This window comes from Leptinotarsa decemlineata, unplaced genomic scaffold, assembly GCF_025532065.1.
Source record: "Leptinotarsa decemlineata unplaced genomic scaffold, Ldec_3_MD MMD2_tig00004307_RagTag_RagTag, whole genome shotgun sequence".
Lineage (NCBI taxonomy): Eukaryota > Metazoa > Arthropoda > Insecta > Coleoptera > Chrysomelidae > Leptinotarsa > Leptinotarsa decemlineata.
In genome coordinates this window covers 3,633,335-3,661,242 of record NW_027412606.1, presented here as the reverse complement: position 1 = coordinate 3,661,242, position 27,908 = coordinate 3,633,335, and the positions used below count along the sequence as shown (strand labels likewise).

The window sequence follows — 27,908 nt, the reverse complement described above, 5'->3', positions numbered from 1 at the left end:
TGCAAAGATGTACAACAACTGGTTACCAAAAATGAAAAAACATCACATATGCACGGTGTCACCAACAGGAGCTAACCGCACATTTGCGGTTTCAATTAGAAGACCCAGCATTCCCAGGCATCATCTAACATCACCAAGTAGGCAGCTATAGCTACCTGCGTGACTTCCGGGTCCAGGATATAAATACATAGATATAGATTATTGTCGAGTGTGTATGATATACATCAAAAGGGGGAAATTCGTGGACAGAACACTCAAGAAATATGGAGGCAAACCGCGGACACGTGTTTCTGGCTATTGGCCTCATCAGCGCGGTGCAGCCAATTGCAAAGATGTACAACAACTGGTTACCAAAAATGAAAAAACATCACATATGCACGGTGTCACCAACAGGAGCTAACCCCCTTTTGATGTATATCATACACACTCGACAATAATCTATATATATATATATATATATATATATATATATATATATATATATATATATATATATATATATATATATATCTGTACCATTATTTACTCTAATTTGATCAGATCAAATTTGTTTATTTGTTTATTTGTGTTTATACATCTGTAAGTGTTATTTTAACTATATTTTAACATACATCCATGTACGACAACTGACTTTGTCAACAAGAATTGTATTCTTTCGACAATAAAGCTTATTCTGATTCTGATTCTGATTCTGAATATTCTGATCTCGCGTGTTTCGACTGAATATATCTCAAATTTTCGGATATATCGATCCATACGTAAAAAAAACAAATAAAAACTATGCGAAATCGTCAGAAGAAATAAAGCGTATAAATGTATCCATTAGTATGTGAGTTCTAAATAGTTCAGAATATAAAATATCGAAATTTACTTGGTTAAATCAGAACGACTTGCTATCTTAATCTTGTTGAGCCCAAGTCGATTTGCTTGTGACGTGGACGCAAACGAAAATCTCAATTTACTACTTCTCACGATATGACATTCGTGATATCGTGAGATATCTCGCAACAGACTGGCCAACCGTGGCCTAGAGTTACCCGTCAAGAATCGAATTGATAGTTAGTCCGATCAATTTAGACATTCGAAGCTACCTACATTCTCACCAAGCTGAAAATCAGTAGGATCGTTCAAAATATGATTCAAATTAAAATTTGGAAGTTCCCCATCTTTCCCCTGTATGGAAAAAATGTTATTCAAGGTCATAGGTCAAAAAAATTATTTTTTCGCGATTTTCAGCAAAACGGTGACTTTTATAATAAAAATACTTCTGACAAAAATTCTAGATCATGAAATAGTCTACAAAAAATGTATCGAAACTTTTTTTCCTACGAGCCACCGTTTTTGAGAAATAACCATTCAAAAAGTTGTAAAAGTCGTAATCGTCATAATATGCACACGTTTCCCGAATAATTTTTACCCCAAGCGAATAATCGATAGCGTTTAATAATAATAATAATAATAATAATAATAATAATAATAATAATAATAATAATAAGTTTATTCTCAATAAATTCTCAAAATAATAATAAGTTTCTTAAAATAAAATACAATAATATAATAATAGTGCACTTTCATTCAGAGATATTTCGAATAAACAAGTATCCACTAAGGCAATGCCTGTGCGTGGGTGATTTACTTATTCCAAATATTGACAATAATTAGTACACTTCAAAATAAGGCTCAGTTGCATTTCTATATGAGAGTTATATGTATAAAATCATGTATAATTCACTAAAATGTTTGTGACATAATAAAATTGTAGTCAATTTAATAAAATTAGGCTAATGAGCCTTACACACAATTATTGAAACATAAATATCATAACATAGGTAACGAACATCAATAATCAACAAAATAAAATATATGGAATATTCTAATATTCAAACAATGAATGGATAGCCTTACGTTCTAAAGAAAGAATATAATGTTTAGTCTTTTTTTTGAAGGAGTATATGTTTGAGACTTCTTTGTTTTCCGTCGGCAAAAAGTTATAAAATTTACTAGATAAAAAAGAATGATTTCTCTGTCCTATTTTCTTTCTGACTGGATTCGTTTTCAGAGAATTATTCGCTTTCAGACGAGTTTGGTAGTTATGGCTGATGAGTGGGAGATTAAATCTGTTTTTGAATTGTCTTATCACAATTTTATAGTAATAAAGCTGACGCAAATCAAAGACTTCCGTTTCTGCAAATAGTAGGTCGGAGGAATACCTCATTGATTTGGATGATATAATTTTCAAAAATCTTTTTTGTATTACTTCAAGATTCTGCAAGTGAGCATTCGTTGCTGCCCCCCAAGCTAGAATACCGTAAGTAAGTGGTGTTTCCACTAATGATTGATAAAGAATTTTGAGATATTGGAAATCCAGTATTTGCTGAAAGAATTTGAACCTGTATAGGAGAGAACGTAGAGTTTTACAGACTTGATTGCATTGATATCCAAACCGTTATGAACCTGGGAACCGAATTTACTACATGGGCTGAAAAGTCTTGGGCCTAACACATAGATGGCGCTAGTCTTACTGCATTCACCGCTTTTCAGTTAGTAATAACCTCCAGAAGAAATCTATTAAGTGTGAAACATTCAAGGAGGTGATTCCTCATCGAAAAAGAGATAGGATCTTTCATATAAAGAAATTTCTTTAGAGCATCCATTGTTAACTAAGGATACACTACAAAAACACACTTTTGTCTATTTTCCACTATATTTTTTTATTCAAAACTAGTTTTGAAAATGGTATAATAGCCGAAACCGGTCAACAATAAAGAAATATAGTGGAAAATAGACAAAAGTGTGTTTTTGTAGTGTATCCTCAGTGAACATGAATTTCCACAAAATAAACAAGTCGTCAATCGAAGAAGATCCATTGTTAAAATACATCCCCTTAACGGAGGTACATGAAATTTGTATAGCAATTTTTTTCACGAGCACTAAAAAAATTACAATATTGAAATCAACCTGACGTTTTGTACTACCAAAAAGACACTTAACCAGTAATTTATTTGGTTTACCCCATGGTTGTAAGGGGTGGAAAACGCAACCCCTAAAATTCATTTCCAATGTAACTTTTTGTCTTATCATTTGTTAACGATTTGATAATTAATTTCCGATAGCCTGTTTCATTCTAAACAAAAAATGTCTCTGGAGTTTTTTGCCCAAAATGAACCAGTTCGCAGCAAAAAATTATTTCACGAACAACTATAGAGACACATCGTCATAAATGCGAAAATACGAAACTAATCTAGTAGGTCGCTATTGGCGATAGTGACAATTAAATTGGTATGACGCTGTCAGTTTGTGAATTTTCGAAATTGAATTAATACTAATTATTTTGTTCTTAATTTGTTACTTCAATAATTCACTTGTTATTAAAATGGCATACACAAATGAGGAAATGGCTGATATGCATTACGTTTACGGTCTGTCGCAGGGGAATGGGTTAGAAGCTTCTAGAAGATATGCTGAAATGTATCCTCAACGGCAGCATCCTTCACAAAGAATATTTGCTCGACTTCATCAACGATTACGAGAATATGGTTCATTCGACAAAAGAACGCAGGATTGTGGTCTCCATCGAGAAGTACGAACACCACAGCTTGAGGAAGCAGTACTCAATTTGATTGAAGAACAACATTCTACCAGTACTAGGAAGATTGCTTTCCAGCTAAATGTTGATCTTATGACGGTATTTCGAATTTTTAAGGAACAACTCTTATACCCTTACCATCTGCAACGAGTACGGGCACTGTTACCGCGAGTCTTTCTGATCCATCTTGAATTTTGCAATTGGATGCTGGAAATGATTAGAAGAAATTGTGACTTGCTGAAGACAATAGAATTAACAGACGAATGTAGTTTTTTTCGGGACAAGATTAATAATTTTCATAATTACCACATATGGCCTGATGAAAACCCTCACGCTATTGTCGAAACTAACCATCAAGAACAGTTTTCTCTCAACGTGTGGCTCGGAGTTATTGAGATGATTTAATTGGGCCTCATTTTCCACCTCCTCGATTGAATGGTGAGGCATAAGTTCCATTTTTAAGAGAAACGCATCCAGTACTGCTGGAGGAAGTTCCTTTTGGCGTCAGAAGGGACATGTTTTTATGCATGATGAGACTCAAGGAATATTTGAGCGAATACGTGGCTCAATGCGCCGACGTCTAGATGCATGCGTAATGTCTGAAGGTAGACTATGATTTCTACATGTTATGTGTTTCGTTATTAATGAATTAGTTTTGTTTATTACCCTTTAATCGTTTAATGCAGGTACTAACTACAAAATAACAATAAATCCAGTTCGCATTTATGACGATGTATCTCTTTAGTTGTCCGTGAAATAATTTTTTCCTGCGAACTGGTTTATTTTGCGCAAAAAACCCAAGAGTTTAGAATGAAACAGGCTATCGGAAATAAATTTTTGAATGGTGAACAAATAATAAGACAAAAAGTTACATTGGAAATAAATTTTAGGGGTTACGTTTTCCATGCAAACATGGGATAAACTAAATAAATTACTGGCTAAATGTCTTTTTGGTAGTACAAAACGTCAGGTTAATTTCAATATTGTAACATTTTCAGTGCTTGTGAAAAAAATTGTAATACAAATTTTATGTACCCCCTTTAAGGGGCTGTATCTTAACAAGGGATGCTCCAATGAAGTTTCTTTGCATGAAAGATCCTATCTTTTTTTCCATGAGGAATCACCATCTTGAAAGTTTCACACTTATTCAGTTGCACCCTGTATTCTACTCATAAAGTTGTGAGTTATTGTGCCAAGAGTGGCACTACTTTTGTTATTTTGAAAACAATGGATTAAAAACAATTTCGTGTTTTGATTCAACATTGCTTCTTGATGGGAAAAATACCGTTTGAGCAAGCAGTGGTTGATTTGCTGACTTCAAAAGTGATCGTAGAGACACCGATGATGCAGAACACAGTGGATATCCAAATGAAGCAGTAACACCAGAAAGTACTGAAAAAATCCACAAATTCGTTTCGGATGATTGAAAAGTGAAGTTGCGTGAGTTAGCTGATATTGTGAAGATATAAAAAAAAGTGTTGGCATGAGGATTTGACTATGAGAAAGATCTGTTCAAATTGGGTGCCGCGCGAGCTTACTGTTGATCACAAACAAGAACGTTTGTTTGGCCATGTTCAAACATAAAGCGGAATTTATGCGTCGATACGTGACAATAGATGAAACATTGAATCATCACTTCACTCCGGAATCAAAACGATCGTCATCTGAGTGGAGCAACTGATGAACCTAGTTCAAAGTGCCAGAAAGCACAATATTTGGCTGGAAAGGTTATGTCCTTGGTATTTTGGGATGTTCGTGGTGTAATATTCATCGACTATCTTGAGAAGGGAAATACCATCAACAATGAAAATTATATAGCGTTATTGGAGCATTTGAAGGCCGAAATTGCCATTTGAAGAAAAAGGAAGTGCTGCTCCATCAAGATCAATGGAAACGAAGGCAAAATTGCATGAAATGGGCTTCAAATTGCTCTCGCCTATACCATATTTGCCAGATTTGGCTCCCAGTGACTAATGGCTGTTCGCAGACCTCGATTGAATGCTCATCGGTAAAAAATTCGCTCGAATCGAGAGGATATTGCTGAAACTGAGACCTATTTTGTGGCAGAAGATGAATCGTTTTACAAAAGTGATATTGAAATGCTGTGATGATTGTGTGGCTCTTGATGTTGATTACGTTGATAAATGAAGCCAATTTTGAAAAAAAAATGCGTTTTCTTTCTTAGGACCGGCACTTTTCAGCCCAGGTATTATACTCACAGATGCAAATCCATTTCTGATGTTCGCTGTCAGTGAGTGGAGAACACTCCACATTTTAATTATCGATACAGTTTTTAATAGAAAATTCTCGAAGTCACTTTCAAGTTAGGACAGCTGAGCTCAAAGTTCCAAGTAGCGCAGTTCAAACCAATTATAGGTGACACAATGATGAATTACTATTCTTTTCAGTATCGCTAACGGGCTCATTATAAACGATTGTTTATTTTCCACTCATTTTTTAATGATGCACAGAGTAAAAACTGAATAATCTATTGTAATATAAAGCTAGACTCCGCAACAAGTCGTTAGCAATTGCAAATATAAAGGAACACTGGTAGTTTTTGGCATTGTAAGTGTTCTCAAAGATTACAATTTCTGACAATTAATACTTTTTCATTTTCTTAATTATCAAATGTATTTGGAAAATGTTTTCTCGAAACATTTTCTGAATATCACATATGAAAAAAAATCAAGCGAAGTGGCAAACAAATTACATAATGTTTAGCAAGCATTTATAGTCGAAGTTCATCAATCGACAAACCACCACTACCACCACGTGAATAACTCTGGTAATATAAACGAAAAGGCTTTTTTATTATATTTTTCACATTTCCTCTACTGAAGATGAGGTTCGCGATAAGTGTTTGATACCTCACACACTTACATCAATTATGCTCTGGTTATACTCGTTTGTACTCACCAAAGAACAATGATGAAGAAACCCAATTCTGAAACAAATGGCGCTATGGGGCATATCGTGTCCTCACAAAACGATTCATTCATTCATTCAACAACTGACATTTAGGTAAAATGTTGCCAAACATTTTGTCGACGTGTACTAACCAACCGTCTTATCGAACAATTTTGTTATCCAGCTGTATTTGACATTTGACACTCATTCGTTACGCTTTTATCTTCACGTCAGAATGACAAACATATCTTACTTTTCCCATAGCATGTACTCTCACCTTTATACTCAAGCTTGTTCTTTCAGTTCAACAATGCATTTATGGTTCAGCCTAGTAATGTTTCGGGATCTCAATTCATATAGTTGCCTTGTAAAGCTGCTGTAAAAGACAATTGATGTTCGGCGGTCGATTTGGCATCGTTTAGGCGTTCAGTTCGTTCAATGAAATGACGATTTATCTTGCAAATTCTTTCTATAAGTAACATGAGTAGGTGCTGCAACAATCAAGTGTGATATTTAGTTACCTGCATTGACACTACTTTTTTGGCATTGTGGTTGCAATGAATCATTTCAAGAATCAATATTCGTATGAGTTTTATACGTATTTCAATTCATTAAGGTGAATATGTATAGTCTATCCATTCCCAATTGGAACGGCAATAAAAATAAGAGCACTACGAGGGGTGTTCATAATCACTGCCCGACAAATGGAAATGTATTTACTACCAGTGCTTTTATGTTCAGAGCTTCCCTGTTACAACAGTCATAAACATTTCTTGCCTGTGGCCCCTAGTCGCTCAAAGAGTTAGTAAACGTGCTATTAAAGGTAGTTGAGGAATGAAGGCTCGGCTAGCTGGACTGGCTGAATACTAATTTTTAGTCCGTTTCACAAAATTCTTCATCAGTGCCGTGTGTTCGTGGGGTTAGGTGAAGTAGTGACTGGTTTTGCAAACCGATTTTTGAAAACTTTTTCTAGAGATCAATTACCCTAACACCAAACTGATATCTTTGCACTCGACGCGCGTTTCGCTAACAAGGTTAGCATCTTCAGGAGAAGCAAATTGATACTGAATCTAAAGACAAGGGTTAGCTGTTTATATACCTGAAGTTTTTTGGTCCGATGTGGACTTTGTTTGTTAAATGATGATTATCCTAATTGATTTTTCGGTAATTAACTAGTGGAACCACTACCTGCAAATTAATTTGTCAACAATAGATTAAAAAGCTGACAAATTAACACCCATGTCATGTCAAATATGGCTGGGTAGACCAAACCAAGTATTGTACTTTGAACACACCTTCTTCAAGGTGTTATAATTTTGCATGCCGGGAATGAAAGTGGTTTCGTACCTAACGCTTTGCTTCTGTCGGCCAAAAATATAAAAGATTGGTCTGCTGATTACCACGAAGATATGACTGTGGCTTTATTCGAAACCTGGTTCAGTGAGCAGCTTCTCCCAAATATTTCTCGAAACTCGGTTATTGTTATGGATAACGCTTTGTATCATTCTCGGTTATTGACTACAATACCAAACAGTAACACAAGAAAAGCAAATATTATTGATTTCAGGCGAAATCATGACATGGAAATACCCGAAAAGATTCCAACGAAAAAGGTATTACTGGCGACCATAAAGCAACGTAATTTCAAAAAAGTGTATATTATTGATTCGATGTGTGAAAAACTTGGTCATATTCTCTTACGTTCGCCTCCATACTATCCAATTGTTCAATCCAATTGAAATGGTTTGGGTTACAATGAAAGAAAGCTTGCGGAAATGTAATCAGTCACCGACTTTGAATGCTGTGGTGCTTGACAATATAAGGCGAGTGGTGAATGAAGTAGGTAATAGTGATGTGTGGAGGAACTGTGTGGCCCACTTTATAAAAGAAGAGAACAAATATTATGTGCAAATTTCCATAAATACGATCGTTTTTCAACTCGATGATGATTCCACCTCATCCTAGTATAGCGGAGAAGAATTTTGATTTTTCTAGCAATTTTGTTGGCCTCTATTATTTTGTAAATATATGTTTGACGAGAATTCGGTGTGATTATTTGGGTTTTCATTTTATTTTAGAGTTTTCAACTCGAAAATCAACTACCTGAAATTTCGGTTTTTCATAATTACCCATGATGGAAAAATTATGTTGAGATAACTTTTTCATGGGGTGATTAATTGGTATGATTGTAAGAATAAGTAACTGAAAAACTACCACTGAAAAATAATATGCCGACGCCTATGTCGAGGCAGGAATTCCTTCTCTGTGCTTTTCCAATTGGTATTGGAAATAATATACCTAGTAAGTTGTTGAATGTTATATAGAACGTGTTATGCTCTACACTTTCTTTGCTCAAACATGTGTTACTGGTATGATCCAGTAACACATGTTTGCAAAGAGTACCAACCAGCCCCGTGGTCTCCCCTACTTAGCATCAGTTAGAGCAGAAATAAAATTATTGCAATGTTATTACAAGCTTCATTTTCTAAAGCGAAATCAAATAATCTTCACGTCTTTTTTCAGATATCTTCTAAATTTTGACTTGACATGGTGTTATCAATGGATCGCTGGAGAGGCAAGGTTGCCATTGTCACTGGAGCAAGTTCAGGCATCGGAGCAGCAATTGTGATGAGGCTTGTAGAAGACGGAATGGTGGTAGGTTATATACTTCAATATATATGAACTTTTCTGTAGTTCTCCATGAAATTGACATTATTATTTCGTTCATTTCTGATTAACTGGTTATCATTCACTTCAAAACCTGAAACTACAGTTGAGACGATGCAAGAACGCTCATAAGCCATTCATTTGTGCACCCACTTCAAGGCCACGAAGTAAGTGAAGGTTTTCTTACTTTTCATAAAAGCTTATACAAAATTTTATGGAAAAATGAATTTATTTGTACTTCACTTTGAAACAGTTTATTGTATGATTTTCACTATAAAAGGTTTTAAAAAAACCGCGACACGCGTTTCGCTATACAAAAGCTTCCTCAAGCGTAAATTTCACGTATAGCGAAACACGTGTCGCGGTTTTTGTAAAACCCTCATAGTGAAAATTATACAAAAAACTGTAATAATTAGTTTTTTTCATCAAGTATCGGCCAGTTATATTCTATTACTGCATTTTTATTGAGTCTACTGGCATAATTCGACCAGTTTTCTGTCCTTTCATAAGTGATGTTTTTGCTCGTGATGATTTTTTCCTATGAAATACTTACTTTTTGAGCTATTCGATAAAATCCGTGTAGAAACATGGATTTATTCCTCAAAAAATTGACTTTCATTCGTGAGTAAGTACAAATTTCATAGATCAACAGTCGCTTTGAAATAATTGATATATTCAGGCCCGGGCTTACTTCCAATGAAACATTTTTGACCTACGAGTATAGGTAGCAACCATCACCAAGGTGGAAGCAACTACCGTAATAGGGTCATCTTTGAAGTAGTGAAGTTTACACTAATGCCAATTTTTTTACTAACCGACGATGTTTAGAAATATTGGGTTAGGTCAAAACCTAGGTAAAAAAAATGTTTAGAAATATTAAACAGTATAGTTGTATTTTACTTTCAACTATTGGACTAATAATTGAAAACCTGTTGACTTATGTTACGTAAAATAAGATTTTCTAGATGGATGTTGAGAAAACACCGCATCGACAAATAGAATGAAGCATCAAAATATTCCACTGACTAATTCACAGTATCTCCAATATGGTAAACATAGTGTTATGCTCACACACCACTATGGAATATGCGAGGAAAATTGAATAGGAGAAATTGAAACATGTGAATTGGTAATAGCGTTCCAGTATGGTGGCTCCCTAGGGACATCTGCATCACCAGACCTTACTTCTCCAGATTTTAGGTTAGGTCTGAAGTGAGTGGGTCTATTTGACCCTCCACCGCAACCCGCAAGGGTTTATTGTGGCGCGCACCTATTCACACCCGACCAAATGAACCCAGCTTCTTAAAGAAGCCGATTAGTTTGTAAGCTGAGTGGTGTTTCAGGTCAGATGGTAAGAGTACGGCTCTGTCGAACTCTAAAAACCTGATTCGGTCTCCAGCAGGGCATCACATAGTATGTGCTTTGCTGTTTCATAATTTTCCAAACACAGGCGACACACACTGTCTTCCGACAGTCAAAGTCTTTGCATATGATGATTCAAATGACAGTGGCCTGTAAGAAGGTCTGTTAGACATTGTAGTTCATCCCTGCTATAGTCCATCAACTGTTTGGTATCAAGTTTTGAAGGGTGGATAAACGGCTTGGAGTGAGCCAATTCTGCCAGAAGTCAATAAACCTTTTTGCCATCCAGGTGTTCAATCTTTGTTTGGCAAAGCCTAAAGCGATGCCAAAGACAAATTCTGGTTCGATGAAGCTGCTTGCAGCACCCTTCTTTGTAAGGCAGTCAGCAGCATCATTGCCATTTTCCATTAGGAGTCACATTTAAATTGAAGTTTATCGTTATCCTTCTAGTGACTTGGAAGAACTGGAACAGAAAACTCCCAAACGTCTTTTTGTATTTCGAAAAAAGAAAGCCCTCAAGTAAGAAAACCTCTTATGTTGTTACCAAGCAATGATCTTTCGAACATCTTAGTGAAAGAAAGTTTTTGGCTTTCTACTACTCCATCTTGATACAAGATGGAGTATCTTGATACAAGATGGAGTAGTAGAAAGCCAAAAACTTTCTTTCCCAAAAATTAATCACTCCTAAAAAATATAACCCCTTCAATTCATCATAGTGAAGTTATGTCAAAGCTATCAGTAACCATAGACGAGTAGGTGGGTAGATGGGTCCAGAGTGAGTGGGTTTATTCCCCCTTCACTACAACCCGAAGTAAAGAATAGTCCATCGCAAGGTTGACAGACCATGGTACATTTTCTCCAATCTAGTGAGGGCCTGATCGAAGATCAGTCTATGACTACCTTTGTCAGGTAAGCAACACAAATGCGTGTTGGTATACTATACAACATTTCTGGAAAAATCTCTTTATGCATCGTCCGGGAGAACATATTCTTGAAGGTTACCTGTTTCCAGACAACTTATCTATGGACAATCTTCTAGATTTTCCCCTGCAGCAACTATCGTTTCAAACAAAAAATATTCTAGTTCATTGGTAGATAAAAAAATTGTCCTATGTTCGAGGTATAATGTTCACACCTTAATGACCGCAGCAGCCTTCCTATGTGAAGGCATCGATGAAAGTCAGTTATATCCGAAGACGAATTGAATGTAGCTCTGCAGGACATTTCTGCTTCTGCTTTGGGTGCTAGTTGGAAGTTTGTTTCCAATCCTAATGCAGTCCGTATGTACTTCTCAAGAATTTGGTGCAAGGCAGATGCCTGAGAATATCATTCATTCGAGGAGGCACTGAATCGCTTTCTGGCAGTATCATCTTGGCACTTAGGTTTGTTAACAGAATCACGAGTTGAAGATCTGAGCAGGTCTTACTCTTGATCCCATGTTACAGAAAAGGTACTTCGATTTGTTTAGTCGACAACCATCTCCTCTGTAGACTCGACTTCTTTGGTTACTTCGTGTTCCATGGAAAATCCCACGAAAAGATAGGAAAAGAAGGTAGGGAAAAAAGGTTTAAACGTCAAGGCCTCTACGAAGGTACTTCGACTGTGGCAAGGCTTCCTACAACGAGGGGACACCTGGTAATTGGAAGATTTTTGCATGGATACAGACATCTCAGGATGGTGCATCATTTAGAAGCACCACTTTACCCGGCAGAGGTACTCCAAGGTCCTTTCCATGCAGCATGTCGTGTAGCTTCAAACTAGTAATACCGACAATATATTTCATTTTCTGATGATTCGGATAGTCCTTCCCTCTATCCACACACAAATTTATTTTTGGTCAAGATCACACCTTCAGAGGTTTAATTTCTGATACAGAATATCAACGCATAGAATCATTCATCAACTTATATTTCGAATAGTAACATTGTCGTGATTTTTTTCAGGTTGTTGGACTTGCGAGACGTCTGGACCGTATGAAAGAACTTGAACAGCAATTACACAAGTCAAAGGGAAAATTTCATCCTTATCAATGTGACATGTCCGTTGAGTCCGACATACTGAGTTCATTCAAATACGTGACTGAAAATATAGGACCCGTCTATGTATTGATAAACAACGCAGGTTGTTCTTTCAAATCCACCTTGGCTGGGGGGGATACTGAAAAGTGGAAGACAACTATAGACGTGAATGTTCTAGGTAAGTAGAGATATTTATAATGTTTTGTCGTTGTGCTTGTGATAAGGGATCATCCATTAATCATACATAAGCTTGAAATGTGATGGTTTAAAAAATATCACCTTGATATTACAAGGAGAGAGAAGTTGCCAGTCTGAGATTTTGGCGCCGAAATCGGTGTTTCATTTCCCAGAATCAAATGAAATGAAACCTATATTCGAAAATAATTTTCTGAAAATTTTCAAGATACCGAGAACTACAAAAAAAACACATGATTTTGGGTGGAAGGAGTAGTCTCAACTCTAACCATTCATCACCAGGAAGTACAGAGGTGTTGGAAAGTTGCATAGTAAATGTTCAATATGTCTACCTTCAGACATTACTCATGCGTCTAGACGTAAGCGTATTGAGCCACGTATTCGCTCAAATATTCCTGGAGTCTCTCTGATTACCCTGCATGCATCGATGATGCCGTTTCTCAAGTCCTTTACATCGCGAACAGGAGTACGACCAAATGAATTTCTGGCTAAGTGTCTTTTTGGTAGTACAAAACGTCAGATTGATTTCAATATTGTTACTTTTTTAGTGCTTGTGAAAAAAATAATAGAATAGAACCATAATAGAAACCTGAATTCCATTTTGTAAAAGAAATTTTATATCTAGCTAATTCTCAATAGATTCATTTTGTTCTGTCTAAAGGGCTCTGCATCGCAACTAGGGAAGCGGTCAAGGATATGAAGAAAAATCATATCGATGGTCACATCATCCACATCAATAGCATATTGGGGCATAGACTACCAGTGTTGGAAGGACTGAATATATATCCCGCAACAAAACACGCAGTAACAGCTCTAACAGAAACATTGAGACAAGAGATCAACAAGATGAAGTTGAAAATAAGGATTACGGTATGAAACATATGTAACAGAATAAAAATCACACGCAATTTTTTGTTATGTAACATAAAATAGAGTAGAACTCGCTGAAGGTTTCGTAGAAATGTGTGTACTTTTTTTATTCAAAAAATATATCCTTAGCATTACTGGCTGAACTATTTGAAACTATACAATCATCTCATCTGATAATATATCGCCAACAAAAGTAAGTGAAAGATGAAATCGTCGAAATCGTGAGGTACCGACTTTTTGAGCTCATTGACCTTCGATATACGACCAATCAGCCTTACATTCTTCCGGTTGAAAGAACTTGAGAGGATACTGGACGGACAGATCAGGAGGGTAGCATTATATGCATCCACCCTGAATAACCACCAGTATGCTAATCAAACCGGCAAATCGACAGATTCAGCATTAAACAACCTCGTTGATAAAATCTCCCGATCCCTTGACAAGGAGATTGCGGTTGGTGTATTTCCTGATATTGAAGAAGCATTTGACAATGCACCACCTAAATCTATAGGATTGCCTCTGGCTAGGAAGGGTATAGAATCAACCATAACTGGCTGAATCTATGCAATGCTAGTAAACAGAACTGCAACTACGACTGTCCAAGGCGAGGCCATTAGGTTCAGAGTCACCAGGGGCTGCCCTCAAGGTGGGGTACTAGCTCCCCTTCTGAGGTCACTTCTGATGGATAGTCTGCTTGATGCCCTCGACCGAAAAGAAGTTGATCTGCAAGCTTATGCAGATGACCTTGTCATCCTGGCAAGGTCCATGTCGGAAAGAGTAGCTTGTAATATCCTCCAAAGCGAGTTAGACATTGTTTACAGTTAGTGCCTGAGGGAGCAGATGTCTGTCAACCCCACCAAAACTGCGTCAATCCCCTTCACCGAAATGGGAAAATTGGATGATCTTACGTCACTTTCCCTCAATGGTGAGGTCATACCATTTGGAACGGAGGTGAAATATCTTGGCATTGTCCTTTATGAGAGACTCACCTGAAACACTCACTTGGAAAAAGTTTTACACAAACCCAGACTGTCTCTATGGGCATGTCGTAGGATTTGTGGTAAAACTTGGGGTTTGGGTCCCAAATCCACTGGATCTATGTGATGATTGTTAGACCAATGATCACTTATGGTGCAATTGCCTGGTGGCCAGAGGCTTTACAGAAAACGGCCTAAGCGAAGCTCTCTGACTAACAGAGACAGGCTTGTCTGGCCATCAGTGGTGTGGTCAATACCACACCGTTAGCGGCCATGAATATCGTTCCAGATCTACCTCCTCTCCACATTTTTCTGGAGAGGAGCTAGATGGACTGCATACAGACTTGTGCACATTGCCAATTGCACAAATCAATTCGTAGCAGAGTGCAACAGACTATTGGTTGATACTGGAAGTCACAGCATTCTGAAAATGACCTCTGACTTTATGGCTCCAACTGTCAACTACGAGCTGCCTTAAAGTACTATTCCCGAGTAGAGAGGACTGGATTTTCCGGGAGAAGGAAATATTAAGAGCAGATAGATGTTGGTTCACAGATGGATCGAAAACACCTTCCGGTTCTGGTGCAGGTGCAGGACAGAGATGTCTACCTACCTAGGAACTTATGCGACTGTATTTCAGCGGAAATTTGCGCTATTGAATTGTGTGCGGATCAAGTGAATAAATCCAACCTCATGCACGAGTCAATAAAAATATTCTCGGACAGTTAAGCGGCGTTGGAAGCTCTTGGCTCCTACCGAACAACGTCTAAATTGGTAGCAAATTGTCAAAAACGACTCTCTTCGATAGGAAAACTTAACAGATTGTCTCTGGTCTGGATTCCTGGCCATACTGGCCTGGAAGGCAATGAAGCTGCCGACTCCCTTGCAAAGACAAGTAGCTTCACCGCACCAGAACCTATCATTGGTATCGCTTTAGGCTTTTCCAAACCAACCTTGAACTCCTGGATGGCAAGAATATATATGGACTTCTGGCAGAATCTTCCAGGATTGGCTCACTCCAAGGCGTCTATTGACCCTTCGAAGCTTGATACCAAACAGTTGTTGGACTTCAGTAGGGATGAACTACGATGTCTAACAGGTCACTGTCATTTGATTCATTATATGCAGAGACTTGGACTGTCGGAAGACAGTGTGTGTCGCGTCTGTTTGGAAAATGATGAAACAGCAGATCATATACTTTATGTCAACTAGGGGGTTGGTAGGGTAACAGGATCAATTTTTCTTATGATTCTTCTTGATTATGTGCTTTTTCCGATGAGTCAACTTTTCATAACAACGGGTTAGTTAACAGACATAACTTTCACTACTACAGTGACGAAAACCCTAATATTTTTAGAACCCTTGACCACCAACAAAGATGGTCTGTTAATATGTGGGGTGGAAAAATTGGAACGCAAGTAGTAGTCCTTACTTTTTTGATGGTCATTTAAACGGCGTCATGTTTCTCGGATTTATTAGGGATAATTTGCCTCTGCTGTTGGAAAATACACCTCCTAATATTCGTCAACGTGTGTGGATGCAGCTAGATGGTGCTTCTGCACACTATAATAGACGTATTAGAAACGAGTTAGATCGACAATATCCAAATAGATGGCTAGGAAGAGGAAGTCCGCAGAACTGGCCAGCAGATCTCCGGACCTTACAAGTCCCTTTGTGGGGAAATATCAAAAGTATTGTTCACGATACACCGCCAACGATACCTCAGGATATGAAAGTACGAATAAGAAGAGCGTTTCGTTCCATTAGTCTGGTTCACATGTACTCGATTTAGCTCTTTTTGGTGACATTTTTCAGCCCTGTCCAAAAATTACGACCAAGGTGTCATTGGATTCGTATTTCTGCCTAGAAAGTTTAATGAAAGGTCCGACAACGCGCCGATAAAAATTACAAAAGTCATAAACAATTAAGTGGAAAAAAAATTGGGCTTTAGTTTTTTCTCAATATCTCGGAAAATTTTCAAAATTTTGAAAATTTGAAAAAAGATTTGAAAAGATCAATGAATTTGCATAAAAAAAGTCCCGACTCCCGAAACTGTATCTCGATTATTTAATTTAATATTTAATAGTTACTTTTATTATAGAACAAAGTATTGAAAAAAATTGTTTCTAACAATTTTTTTAAATAAACAATTGAAAAAAGAATGAAAAAAGAAGTTTTTTCGAAACCTTAAAGAACGAAAGAATTTATGATTTTTAAAAAAAACGGTTCCTAAATTTTGATATTTAGTTGCAAAAAAAGATTGTTAATCAACAAACGCAGTTTTAGCAACAAAGGAATTTTTTAAAAAACATTTCGTTTCTAAAAATCATGATTTTTTTCAATTACCATAATGCAAAAAAATGTTCGAATTGCTTACAAACAATGTATTTGTTTATAATAAATTTATTAACAATAGCTGTGAAAAATTAAAAAAAAATATTAATAATTAGTTTTCAGCCCTGAGACATTGAAACAATGAGAAATTAAAAAAAATTGTAATGTATTTTTTATAAAATTATAATTTTTAATTGTTAATAAAAAATAGAAAATAACAATTTTTCTATTTTGGCAACGGTAATCTATTTTTTTGAGATCAGCACTCATTTCAAAAAAGAGTTCGCCTATGCATCGAGGATAATGGACACCATTTTGAGCATTTATTAAAATGATAAATAATTCAAGATTCTTAATTTTTCGATAAAATGACTTCAAAAATGCTTTTTTGCTTTTCATTACAATACAGAGTGTTCCATTTTTGAGATGAAAAAATCAGTTTCAAGTGAAATATGAAAACGCCTTTTTTGTAAAAAGCAGAAGAGATAGGTATAGGAAACCTTATAGTTTTGCGTTAAATTACGCCACTAAATACGGGGTGTTTCATTCAACTTCAAGAAGTTATTTATTTAAATGTGTGTCAAAATTTTAAGGCAATTTTTTTCGTTACTCTGAATAATATTGCATTGAAAATTTCTTGTGATAGTTAACTCTAACCTTCAAGCTAAGCAGTACATTCAATCACGAGCAGCTCGTTACACGTTACAGGGTGAACACAATTTTTAATTTTGGTCTGTATTTTTGAATTTCTCAAAATTTGTCAGAAACGGTTAGTTTTGAGTATGGGAAATATAGTAGTAACTTACCTTCATTTTATCTATGGTATCTAAAACTATAAAAAAATATAGGGTGTTTCATACGAAAAAATATACCTTTGGCATGTAACTTTTTTGTGAGTCGCCCTATATATTTCAAAAAATTTTGGAATATGCTCGTCATTAACCCACATATAACTGTGCTAAAAATTTTCCTTGCTCTCTTCATTTCTCGTATAAATACCGAGGCGAATGTGGTGGCCACCCTGTATAATGATGTACAACTGAAATACAATATAAAAACATGTACTTATCACATGTAATGAAGAATCAACGTTCGTTTTGAGACCAAAACTCTTTAGTATATCCCAATTAGCATCTTTTCTCCAATATCATTTCATGTATGTGTATCGTTTTGAATATTTCAGAGTATCAGTCCTGGTATTGTGACAACTGATTTTTTCACATCTGGGAATTATCAAAGTATCAAGAAACAAGTTGAGGACAATGATATGCCTTTCCTTTCTCCAGAAGATATTGCTGATGGAGTTCATTATACCTTATCAACACCTGCCGGAGTTAACGTAAGTTTCAAGTAGAAACAATGTATGCTTTTTGCCTAATAACTGAGAGTGACCTTGAATTATGACGACGTTACTGTTTTCTGCTTTTTCTGTAGTTCTGCTTTCAATTTCTTCTGAAGAATATTTTATCTGGGTTTTAAAAATCAAGGGCAGAGCAATGTCACACATATCGGAAGTGGAACTGCTAGAGACAAACAATATTCTTCTGGTTTTCCTTGTCTATATACGAACAGAGCAGTTCTCAAATATTCGCACATGAATAGATGGCACACTTATGAAATATTACAAAAGTATAAAACTAGTAGAATTTTTGATAGTACTTCAGAGTGAATTTCATGAGTCTTCCTCTTATTTTTGCTAACTTTTTCGCCTTCTCTAATATTGCTACCCTTTCAAACTTTTCTCGTCCTGGATCTCTCATTGGCTTCATTCTAACGTAGCTAATTCGAAAGTTTGTTGCCATTGTCTACGTGAAAGATGAATAACCTGATACTTGGATGTAGTTGATTGTCTCTAACTTTTAGGGGCAAACCAAACAGTAGATCTTACACCAATTTCATCTTCCTCAAATAATGAGCAAGGATCTTATACTCCACAACGAATATTGGTACCTATACTAAAACCAATAATGATTGAGAGTAGAAGTAAGCCCAGTTGACAGCAAATCGGGGGCGTGCTTATTAATTTTTGAGAGGGTAAAGAATGAAAGAAAAATTCTTAGTACAATTGGTTAAAATATTCATACACATTTTTTATTTATTTCATTAAAACTTTGCAATATCGTAATTTTTTCACTATTGGGTTGCAGCAATTGATAAGTGAACTCTTTATAACTATTCTTAAGCTTTCGAGTAACTTAAACTCATCGCCAGGGGTACTAGAAAATACAAATTACAAATTTTTGATAATAGAATATAATATAAATGTAAATGTACAAATTTTCGCCTAATCTCCAACCTCAGTTTCGTCACTGTTGCTATCGCTATCATCAAACAGAATTATGATTGGTTCAGTATTGTGTTCAATACGGTTGCCTACGTCCCACATTTTTTGCTCCTCTTTTAAATCATTCTGCATGCATTTCTTCCAGTCTTCTGCAGAAACAGTTCGAATAGCTTCTTGTAGGTGATGTTGCACGTCCACTAATTTAAATGTTCTGTTTTCTCGTGCCACATATCCTTTTACTTGCGCCCAGATTAATTCTATTGGGTTTAATTCGCAGTGGTATGGTGGTAACCTTGAAACTGTAATTCCACGACTTAACGCCATTTCATCCACTGCGAATTTTTTATATTTGTCTGTGTGTAATTTTGTTAGCTGAAGTAGTTCTGCCTTTAAACTATCTTTGTTATATTGGATGTTCTTATTAATTAACCATTCTTGAATTGCTGCTTTTTTCCATGATTGTTTCGGTAATGGTTCTAAATGTCGACTATGTCGACGATGACAGACCCAGGTTCCACAAGTTGGATGATGCCTTCAAACCATTTTTCAAACACCTCCGCATTCATCTCTTCATGATAGTCGCCTGTTTTCTTAGATTTAAATATTAATTCACCATTTGGTAAAAATCCACTGTAGCTTTCTATATGCGTAACTATCAGACGACTACCTTTTCCAGATGGCTGTTTTAACCCAACTGACAAACCTTCAATAAAGGCTTGTCGTGCACTTGTTATATTACCATCCTGCCATACTTTTTTGACCGTATGTCCTTGGTTAACCCATGTCTCGTCCATGAAGTACAATTTTTTTGAGCTTCCAAAATTCGTCAATTTTTCTTAGATAGTTTCTTCTCCATGCTATTATTTCTTAACGCTCAATGAGAATGCTTTTCCTTTCAACTTTTCCGTACGTAAATTTCATTTCGTGTACAAGTTTCCTAAAAGTTTCTTTACCCATTTTTGGGACCAATTCATGATCTCTAAGTGCCTCCAGAACTGTTTGTAGTGTGGGCAGCTCATTTCTGAAAAAGAAACTGTGAATAGTTCTGCGTATACTGGTTTTGGCTTCTTCATCAACTGTGATTTTTTTTTCGTCCGCTACTAGTTTTTGGCGTTTGTACGTCCCCATGAATTTCTGCTTCTCTTAGTATTTTGTAAATCGATGATTTTGGTACACCGGTATAATCAGAGCACATATCAACTAATTTATCTTTTGTAATTGTGGAACTTAATGATGTAGAAATGCCCGGTTGGTTATTCGGAGGTACACACGAACAATTACAGCACATATTCACAAAGTCATCTTTTGGTGGCTGATCATCTCTTTCAAGACAGTGAAATACTCGCAGTACAATTTGTTTTTCTCTTACTGACCGAGACTCCGACCGTTTTACCTTTTTTGACGTGGAAGGCCCGACCATGTTTCCCATTTTTTGAGTAGTTTGAGAACTGTGTAGAAATATAATTATGTAACGCTCAAACACTTATTAGCACTATTATTTTCACCAATTGTTATCACAACACGTCGATTGCTGACTAACTTAACTGTGAAACGTACAATTCACGCTGTATAATTCACAAACCAATGATACGCTCATGGCTGCAAGTACATTAGTGAGGACTGCAACGATGAGATGGAAGTTACGGTAAAGTGACAAAGACAGAAATATCGTTGCGTACAGCGTTGCCACTAGTTGTAATAAATATCTAACACTATACAGAAAATAATGAATTTTAACTGATCAGTAATCAGGAAATGTATAAGTATTACTCATTATAAGCTCATTACCGATTTTCGTCATAAATAATACCTTTTAATCGTACTAGTATTGTGTATTATCTATAATTTGCCACAACCTACCACTCTACTGCTTACTATATTTTGATTCTGCTATAAACTGGTAACGTAAAATTTAGATATGACAACGCGCTTTACTCTCAATCATTATTGGTTTCACTATAGTGATCCCACTTTATTATTCTCTATAAATCATTTCTTTGCATTTCTTATCCTGATTTGAAATATTTTCCTTGATAAGAATGCAGTTTTAAGAAGCACCATTTCTGAATAGATGTGAATTAGATTTTAATACGCGATCACTAGCACAGGTCTGATGAGACGCAGTAAACATCTATATAGAATTAACATTCACAAAGCGATCGAATTATTGAGTAGAATGAATAACTCGCGCTAACCAAGCGGCTACTACCATCTCTTTCGTGTGGTATAAATAAACACATTTTGAACACATTGTCTCTATAAATGATTATAGTTTCTTGAAAATATATTTCATTCAAAATAATATCATTTTCATCGCACTTTTGACCACAATGGGGGATCTGGTCAGACTGGAGTCCTAATAGGGCGGAGCACTTTCAAATGGGTTATATTTTAGGGTGTTTCCCTGGCTCTTTCATTCCTGCATTTCATTGTTGTCATTTTCCGATGCGCTCAAAAAACACCAGGGTATAACTGTGGCATCCTCAAAAACGGGTGTCATGAAGTACTCAATCGTTTTATATGAATAACCTCAAACTTAATACCTCCGGAGAGAAGTATCTTCAAGCAGTCCTCAAGGGTGGTGGAAAAGCAGACGCATCCTATTAATATGAAATTTGAAACAGACAAATATGCAACGGTTCATCTCAAAAGAGGACGATACGGGGCTCATGGAGAGTATGTGAAGCTCATAGATGGATCCCACATTACCTGGATGCCGAAGAGACGTATACTGGAACAATGTCACTCAAAAGAGTCAACCTCAGTGAAGGTATCAGCACGAGCTTCGATAGATCTTGTAATAGAAACAACCGAGAAAGAACAAATATGCTTGAGGTTTCGATCTTATTATATGCCTTCGGAGTAGTGAAGTGGACTCGGGATGTAACATTCAGTCAGATGGAGGAAATGGCCCAAAAAGCAATGCATCTCGATATGAGTTCTCGTCCATAAATTAAGTGAGGTGATTAAGGGAGGAGGGGGTCGAATCAAATCTCATCTAATCTTACGTTGGAGAGAGGGGGGGTGTCCCAGCGAATATCACGCAATTTTTTTTCTGATTGAAACAAAAAAATATTATATTATTTTGGTCCATTCAATCCAGATTGTACATGCTTAAGATTTAATCTTAAGCGTAATCGTAATATGATTAAGATCATTCACTAATTCGTTCGAAAGAAAATAATTCCATTCATACTTCGACGTTATACATCTACTGACTGTCAATCCACCATATTTTTGTTCTCGCGCCACTGTCAGCCGAACGCGCGACTCGATGAACGAGAGCGTACGAGCTCATATGAACATGTTGGTTCCAATAGTCTCTCTTGAGACCACGCATGATTCTCCATGGACTGAACTAGAGTAGATATTCTTTTTTTGATCACAGTAGTTACGATTTGAGTATTCTATTGTTAAATTTTTATTACACTCATAATTAAACTTTCAGCAATATTGATTACTAGTCTTAACTAGTCGTAAATAAAAGCACGTAGCAATTTTTTTTTCTTTTTCCGATAACCATCCAACGTGTTTACGTAAGAAACCCACATTTTGTAAAATCTCACGTGAGATTGGGGGGTGGGGAAAGGGGTTGAGTAAAATCTCACAACATCTCTCCACCTCACATAATTTATGGACGCCCCCTAACAGAATGGTACCGGATGGAGCCTATGGAGTCATCTCGTATGGTCCAAGGGAGACCAAGGGAGAAAACGAAGGAACATTCAAAGCATGGGGTCTTCTTTGAAAGGAAAAGACGACCTTGGCTTTTCAAAACATCTGACCTCTGCTTACCTCTGGTCGATTGGACTGGAGTCTGAAACGGAGGGTCTCATCATGGCCTTCCAGGATGTTTTCTCCTACATCTTGATTCACCATGGTCATTGGTATAAATGTTCCTGACACCAGGTGCAAGGACTATCGCAAGGCGCCTGAGACCTTCATGCATTTGCTGTCCATCATCTATCAGAACTGTTTAGCCTCAGGCTAGTACGAACTGATGCAGTCCTTATCAACCATGAAAGTACAGTTTTGTACCCTAGATGAGGCGAGCAACGTCCGAAAAGTGAAAGAAAAAATGATGATATATCTTTCTTCATTTATTTCTTTTGAACTCGGCAGACTCTATCCACTGCTGAAATGATTATTTGGATTGTTGAAGTCTTACGTGAAATTATGCTCTCTCTACTCTCAAACACAAAATGCTTGTCACTCTTGACTCATTATGTCCACTTATAGCACACGATTGTCAGACCCAATATCACTCACTTCACAGTGTAAGGAGTGGTTATTGGAACGTGACGTCGGTGCGCCCTCTTCGTTGGACTTCGAGGTTATGGCATTTTGAATAAACATTTGGACGATACAAAATATAAAATGATATGATACAAGATAAAATCATCTAGAAAAGTTTTTCTGATTATGAAAATGGGATGGAACACTATACTTTTCACTGCAAATAATAGTCAATAGAATGCATCATAGTTTAAATAATTTGAAATATTATTTGTGACCCGTCGTGAAAGTTCAGAAATAAAATGACTTGAAAGCAGCCAAAATCTGCCACAGTTTTGTAGAAAACAGATGCTCTCCACCCAATTTCAGTCTCATTGATGTGCCATTTCAATTTTTTATAATATAGTGAAAATGTGATAATTTTTCATTCAATTTCATTCATTTTTCATTGAATTTTCATTCGAATGTCATGTACACGCATGCTGTTTGTGGGAGCATTTCAAAATAATGTATTTTTCATTCCAATTACATTAATGATTTTCATTTTCTATTTTTCAGGTGCTTGAGTTGACAATAAAACCAGTGAATGAGTTATTATAGTGGACTGAATGTTCACAGTAGCAAAAATGTCGGTAACCAGATAATAATTTTTTCTCAATGCATCAGTTCTAATACAATATGTTAAATAAACTGAAAGAGTTTTTTATTTCATGATTTCAAATAAAAGGGAGTATCCTCAATGATGATTATGATTTATGTCTTTTTTTTTCTCCACATGATCCGTTGTACTGAACAAGCCAAAAGAAATTGGTAATCAATGACCTTTGGTGGAACCTTTGGTGTAGTAACGAATATTACTGGAGTTTTTTCCCAACACCAAATCGTTATTTTTAACACCTCGACACGTGTTTCGATCATCAAGTGATCATCTTCAAAGAGGAAGATTAAAACTAGAAACTAACGCGAAGCTAACCCTATTTATGCTATATAGATATCCCAGACAGGTAACCCATCCAGGTATACCACCCATACAGGTATACCAACCTAATGTGTCCTTATGTAGTAATCAGTAAACCCAACAATATTATTTTAACAAGCTATATAGTATACTCTTTGGTATAGGTCCGTCATCGTTATTCATAATATTATTGTGTTTACTTATTTCTACACTCTCATAGGCATCTAGTTGCCTGTTGTTGTTAACTTGTCTAACTAATCTTAATGAACTAAAGTCTATGGAATGGTTTTGTTGCAAAATATGATGGGCGACTGCTGATTTTTCAGGTCTTCCATATTTTAAGTGTGCCATGTGTTCCTTATATCTTACTTCAATATATCTTTTTGTCTGTCCATAATATTTTGCATCGCAGTCCTTACATTCATTTTCGTGAATTCCAAGTTTTTCCGAAGTCTGGACTTTGTCCTCGACTCGACTCGACTTTGGGAAGTGTAGGTGTGCAAGACATTTTTTTAATTTGCAAACTGGAGCGCCAGCCGTTTGAATATTTGAATATCCTTCTTCATTGCACATCTACAACATAAAACGAACCTACATACAAAATTCCGGCCTCCGAAAGTATGTCGGTACGGAAAAACAGTGATGAAAAAGTAATTTTCATATGTTAACGCCCCTCTTTTACCCTAACGGGGAACGCCTCAATCATAATATTCAAAAATCCTTCCTCATTGCACATCTACAACATGGAACAAACCTATGTACAAAATTTCAGCCTCCGAAAATACCGGGTGTCAACGAATCTATTAGACAAGTCATAACTTCTAGACTATTAGGTGTATCAAAACGAGATTTGGTACAGATAAATGGTATGTGGAGAGGAGAGTTTTCACATATTTTTCACTTTCCGGTCACTTCCGGTTTCAGCGGAAATGGCTCCGGTTCTGAATTTTTAAATGGAACACCCTGTATATTGTAACATTTTTGGATTTCTGAGACAATTCTGGATCAGAAACTGACATTTCCGAAAGTTTTTCAGCCTACTTGATTTTTTCAGAGTCACTTTTAAAATTGCATCTAGGTGGCCATGATCGGACGTAAACTAATCTATGGACCTCAGGTGATATCAGAAAATTGCAATAGCGGAGTTTTAGTGACTAGTGTGTTGAATATGAATGTGACAAGTTTACAAAATAACATTTTCGTGTCTAACTATTATTTTTCAAATGGCGACCATTTTTTGACAAGCACTTTCCGAAAAAAGGATTTTTTGACAAATCTAACGATACTAATTTATTTGCGATTGGATTACAAATAAGAACATAAATTAAATATTACTGAGGAAAATACTCGATACAAATTCATTTACTTTTGTCAAGGGTGCCATGGATAGGAATGATGCATAATATTTTGCGGTTATTTCCATCAAGTCCACTTTGGAGAACAAAACGCTCACCTAGGTTATGACAGTGACATAAGCTTTATGAGCAGAAAGTAGAAGTTTCTCTTGATTTTCGTTAATTTTAGTTTAATTTTTCGTCGAAATAATGTATACTCAAAGTGAAAAAGTGGATATGTTGTTATTGTTTGGAGAATGCCACAGAAATTCAAGGAAAGCTGCTGAGTTGTATGCTCAGAGATATCCCAATCGGCAACACCCATCTCATCAGTATTTTCCCTATGTTGAGAGTCGTTTTAGGCAAGAGGGAAATCGAGACGCAGAACAGAGGTTTGTCATAAATGAGGAGACTGAGATTAACGTTCTTGCTATGGTAGAAGTTGACAAAACGGTTTCTTTAAGAGAAATTAGTAGAGAAATGCAGATAAGTCACGAATCAGCAAGAAAAATACTGAAAAAGCACGGATATCGAGCATTTAAATATCAGTTACATCAACATTTGTATGCTGACGACGGCAATAGAAGAGTAGTATTTTGTGATTGGTTGCTTCAAAATCATAGAGTTAACCCAAATTTTATCAACTTCATTCTATTTTCCGACGAATCACGGTTTACAAATAATGGCATGTTTAATAAGCAGAATTGTCGGTACTGGGCCCAACAAAATCAACATGCAATGAGAGAGGGCAATTTTCAAAAAAGGTTTGGCGTCAATGTCTGGGCTGGTATCGTTGGAAACAGAATAATTGGTCCAATATTGTTTCAAGGTCAGTTAACAGGGGTTAGATACTTGGGTTTTCTTCAAAATGAAATCGAGGATCATCTTAATGATATGCCTTTAGAAGTTTTACCGCAAATTTACTTCCAGCAAGATGGAGCACCACCCCATAATAGCAGAGACGTACTTGATTTTTTAATAGAGCATTTTAATAATAGAGTTATTGCAACCAACGGTCCAGTACGGTGGCCTGCCCGCTCTCCGGATCTGACTGTGTTAGATTTCTTCATTTGGGGATATGTAAAAGAAAGGGTCTACTATGCAACAGCCCCAGCCACTCTCGAAATCTTAGAAGAAAGGATTCAACAGGCATTTAGAAGTATATCGCCTCAAATGTTACAAAACGTGTTGAGAGAAACAATTGAACGAGCTGAAATGTGTCTTGAACAAGGAGGGGTGCACTTTGAAAATTTACTATAGTGGAATTTTCAAGAACTTGGGATATTGCAAAAAAACTAAGTGCATCGCTGAAATTATTAGTTAAATTTGTTAAATTTGTTGATCCAATCGCAAATAAATTAGTAACGTTAGATTCGTCAAAAAATCCTTTTTTCAGAAATTGCTTGTCAAAAAATGGTCGCCATTTGAAAAATAATAGTTAGACACGAAAATGTTATTTTGTAAACTTGTCTCATTCATATTCAACACACTAGTCACTAAAACTCCGCTATTGCAATTTTCTGATATCACCTGAGGTCCATAGATTAGTTTACGTCCGATCATGGCCACCTAGATGCAATTTTAAAAGTGACTCTGAAAAAATCAAGTAGGCTGAAAAACTTCCGGAAATGTCAGGTTCTGATCCAGAATTGTCTCAGAAATCCAAAAATGTTACAATATACAGGGTGTTCCATTTAAAAATTCAGAACCGGAGCCATTTCCGCTGAAACCGGAAGTGACCGGAAAGTGAAAAATATGTATAAACATTCCTCTCCACATACCATTCAACTATACCAAATCTCATTTCAATTCTCCTAATAGTCTAGAAATTATGACTTGTCTAATAGATTCGTTGACACCCGGTATAGCGATACGGAAAAACATTGATGAAAAGGTAATTTTCATATGTGAACGCTCCCCTTTTATCCCCGGTGAAGGAGCCCCAGTTGTAATATTCAAAAATCCTTCCTTATTGCACATCTATAACATAGAGCAAACCTATATACAAAATTCCAGCCTCCGAAAATATAGCAGTACGGAGAAACAGTGATGAAAAGGTAACTTTATTTTATGAACACTCCTTTACCCCCGCGGCTGGCGCCACAGTTGGAATATTTTAATATCCTTCCTTTTTGCACATCTACAACATAAAACGAACCTACATACAAAATTCTGGC

At 36.3% G+C, this 27,908-nt stretch overlaps 1 protein-coding gene across 2 annotated transcripts in view; it reads left to right on the top strand.

Annotated features, from left to right (window-relative positions):
- The window catches only part of LOC111509870 (farnesol dehydrogenase), a 36,613-nt gene extending 12,422 nt beyond the window's left edge, over positions 1-24,191 (top strand). For both annotated transcript variants that reach the window (XM_023165720.2, XM_023165719.2), the window contains exons 2-6: positions 9,020-9,151; positions 12,469-12,721; positions 13,400-13,608; positions 18,103-18,258; positions 23,998-24,191. In XM_023165720.2, the coding sequence (XP_023021488.2) occupies positions 9,044-9,151; positions 12,469-12,721; positions 13,400-13,608; positions 18,103-18,258; positions 23,998-24,039 (768 nt within the window). In that variant the 5' untranslated portion in view covers positions 9,020-9,043 and the 3' untranslated portion in view covers positions 24,040-24,191. The remainder of the gene's footprint in view (positions 1-9,019; positions 9,152-12,468; positions 12,722-13,399; positions 13,609-18,102; positions 18,259-23,997) is intronic.
- The last annotated feature ends 3,717 nt before the right edge of the window (positions 24,192-27,908 follow it).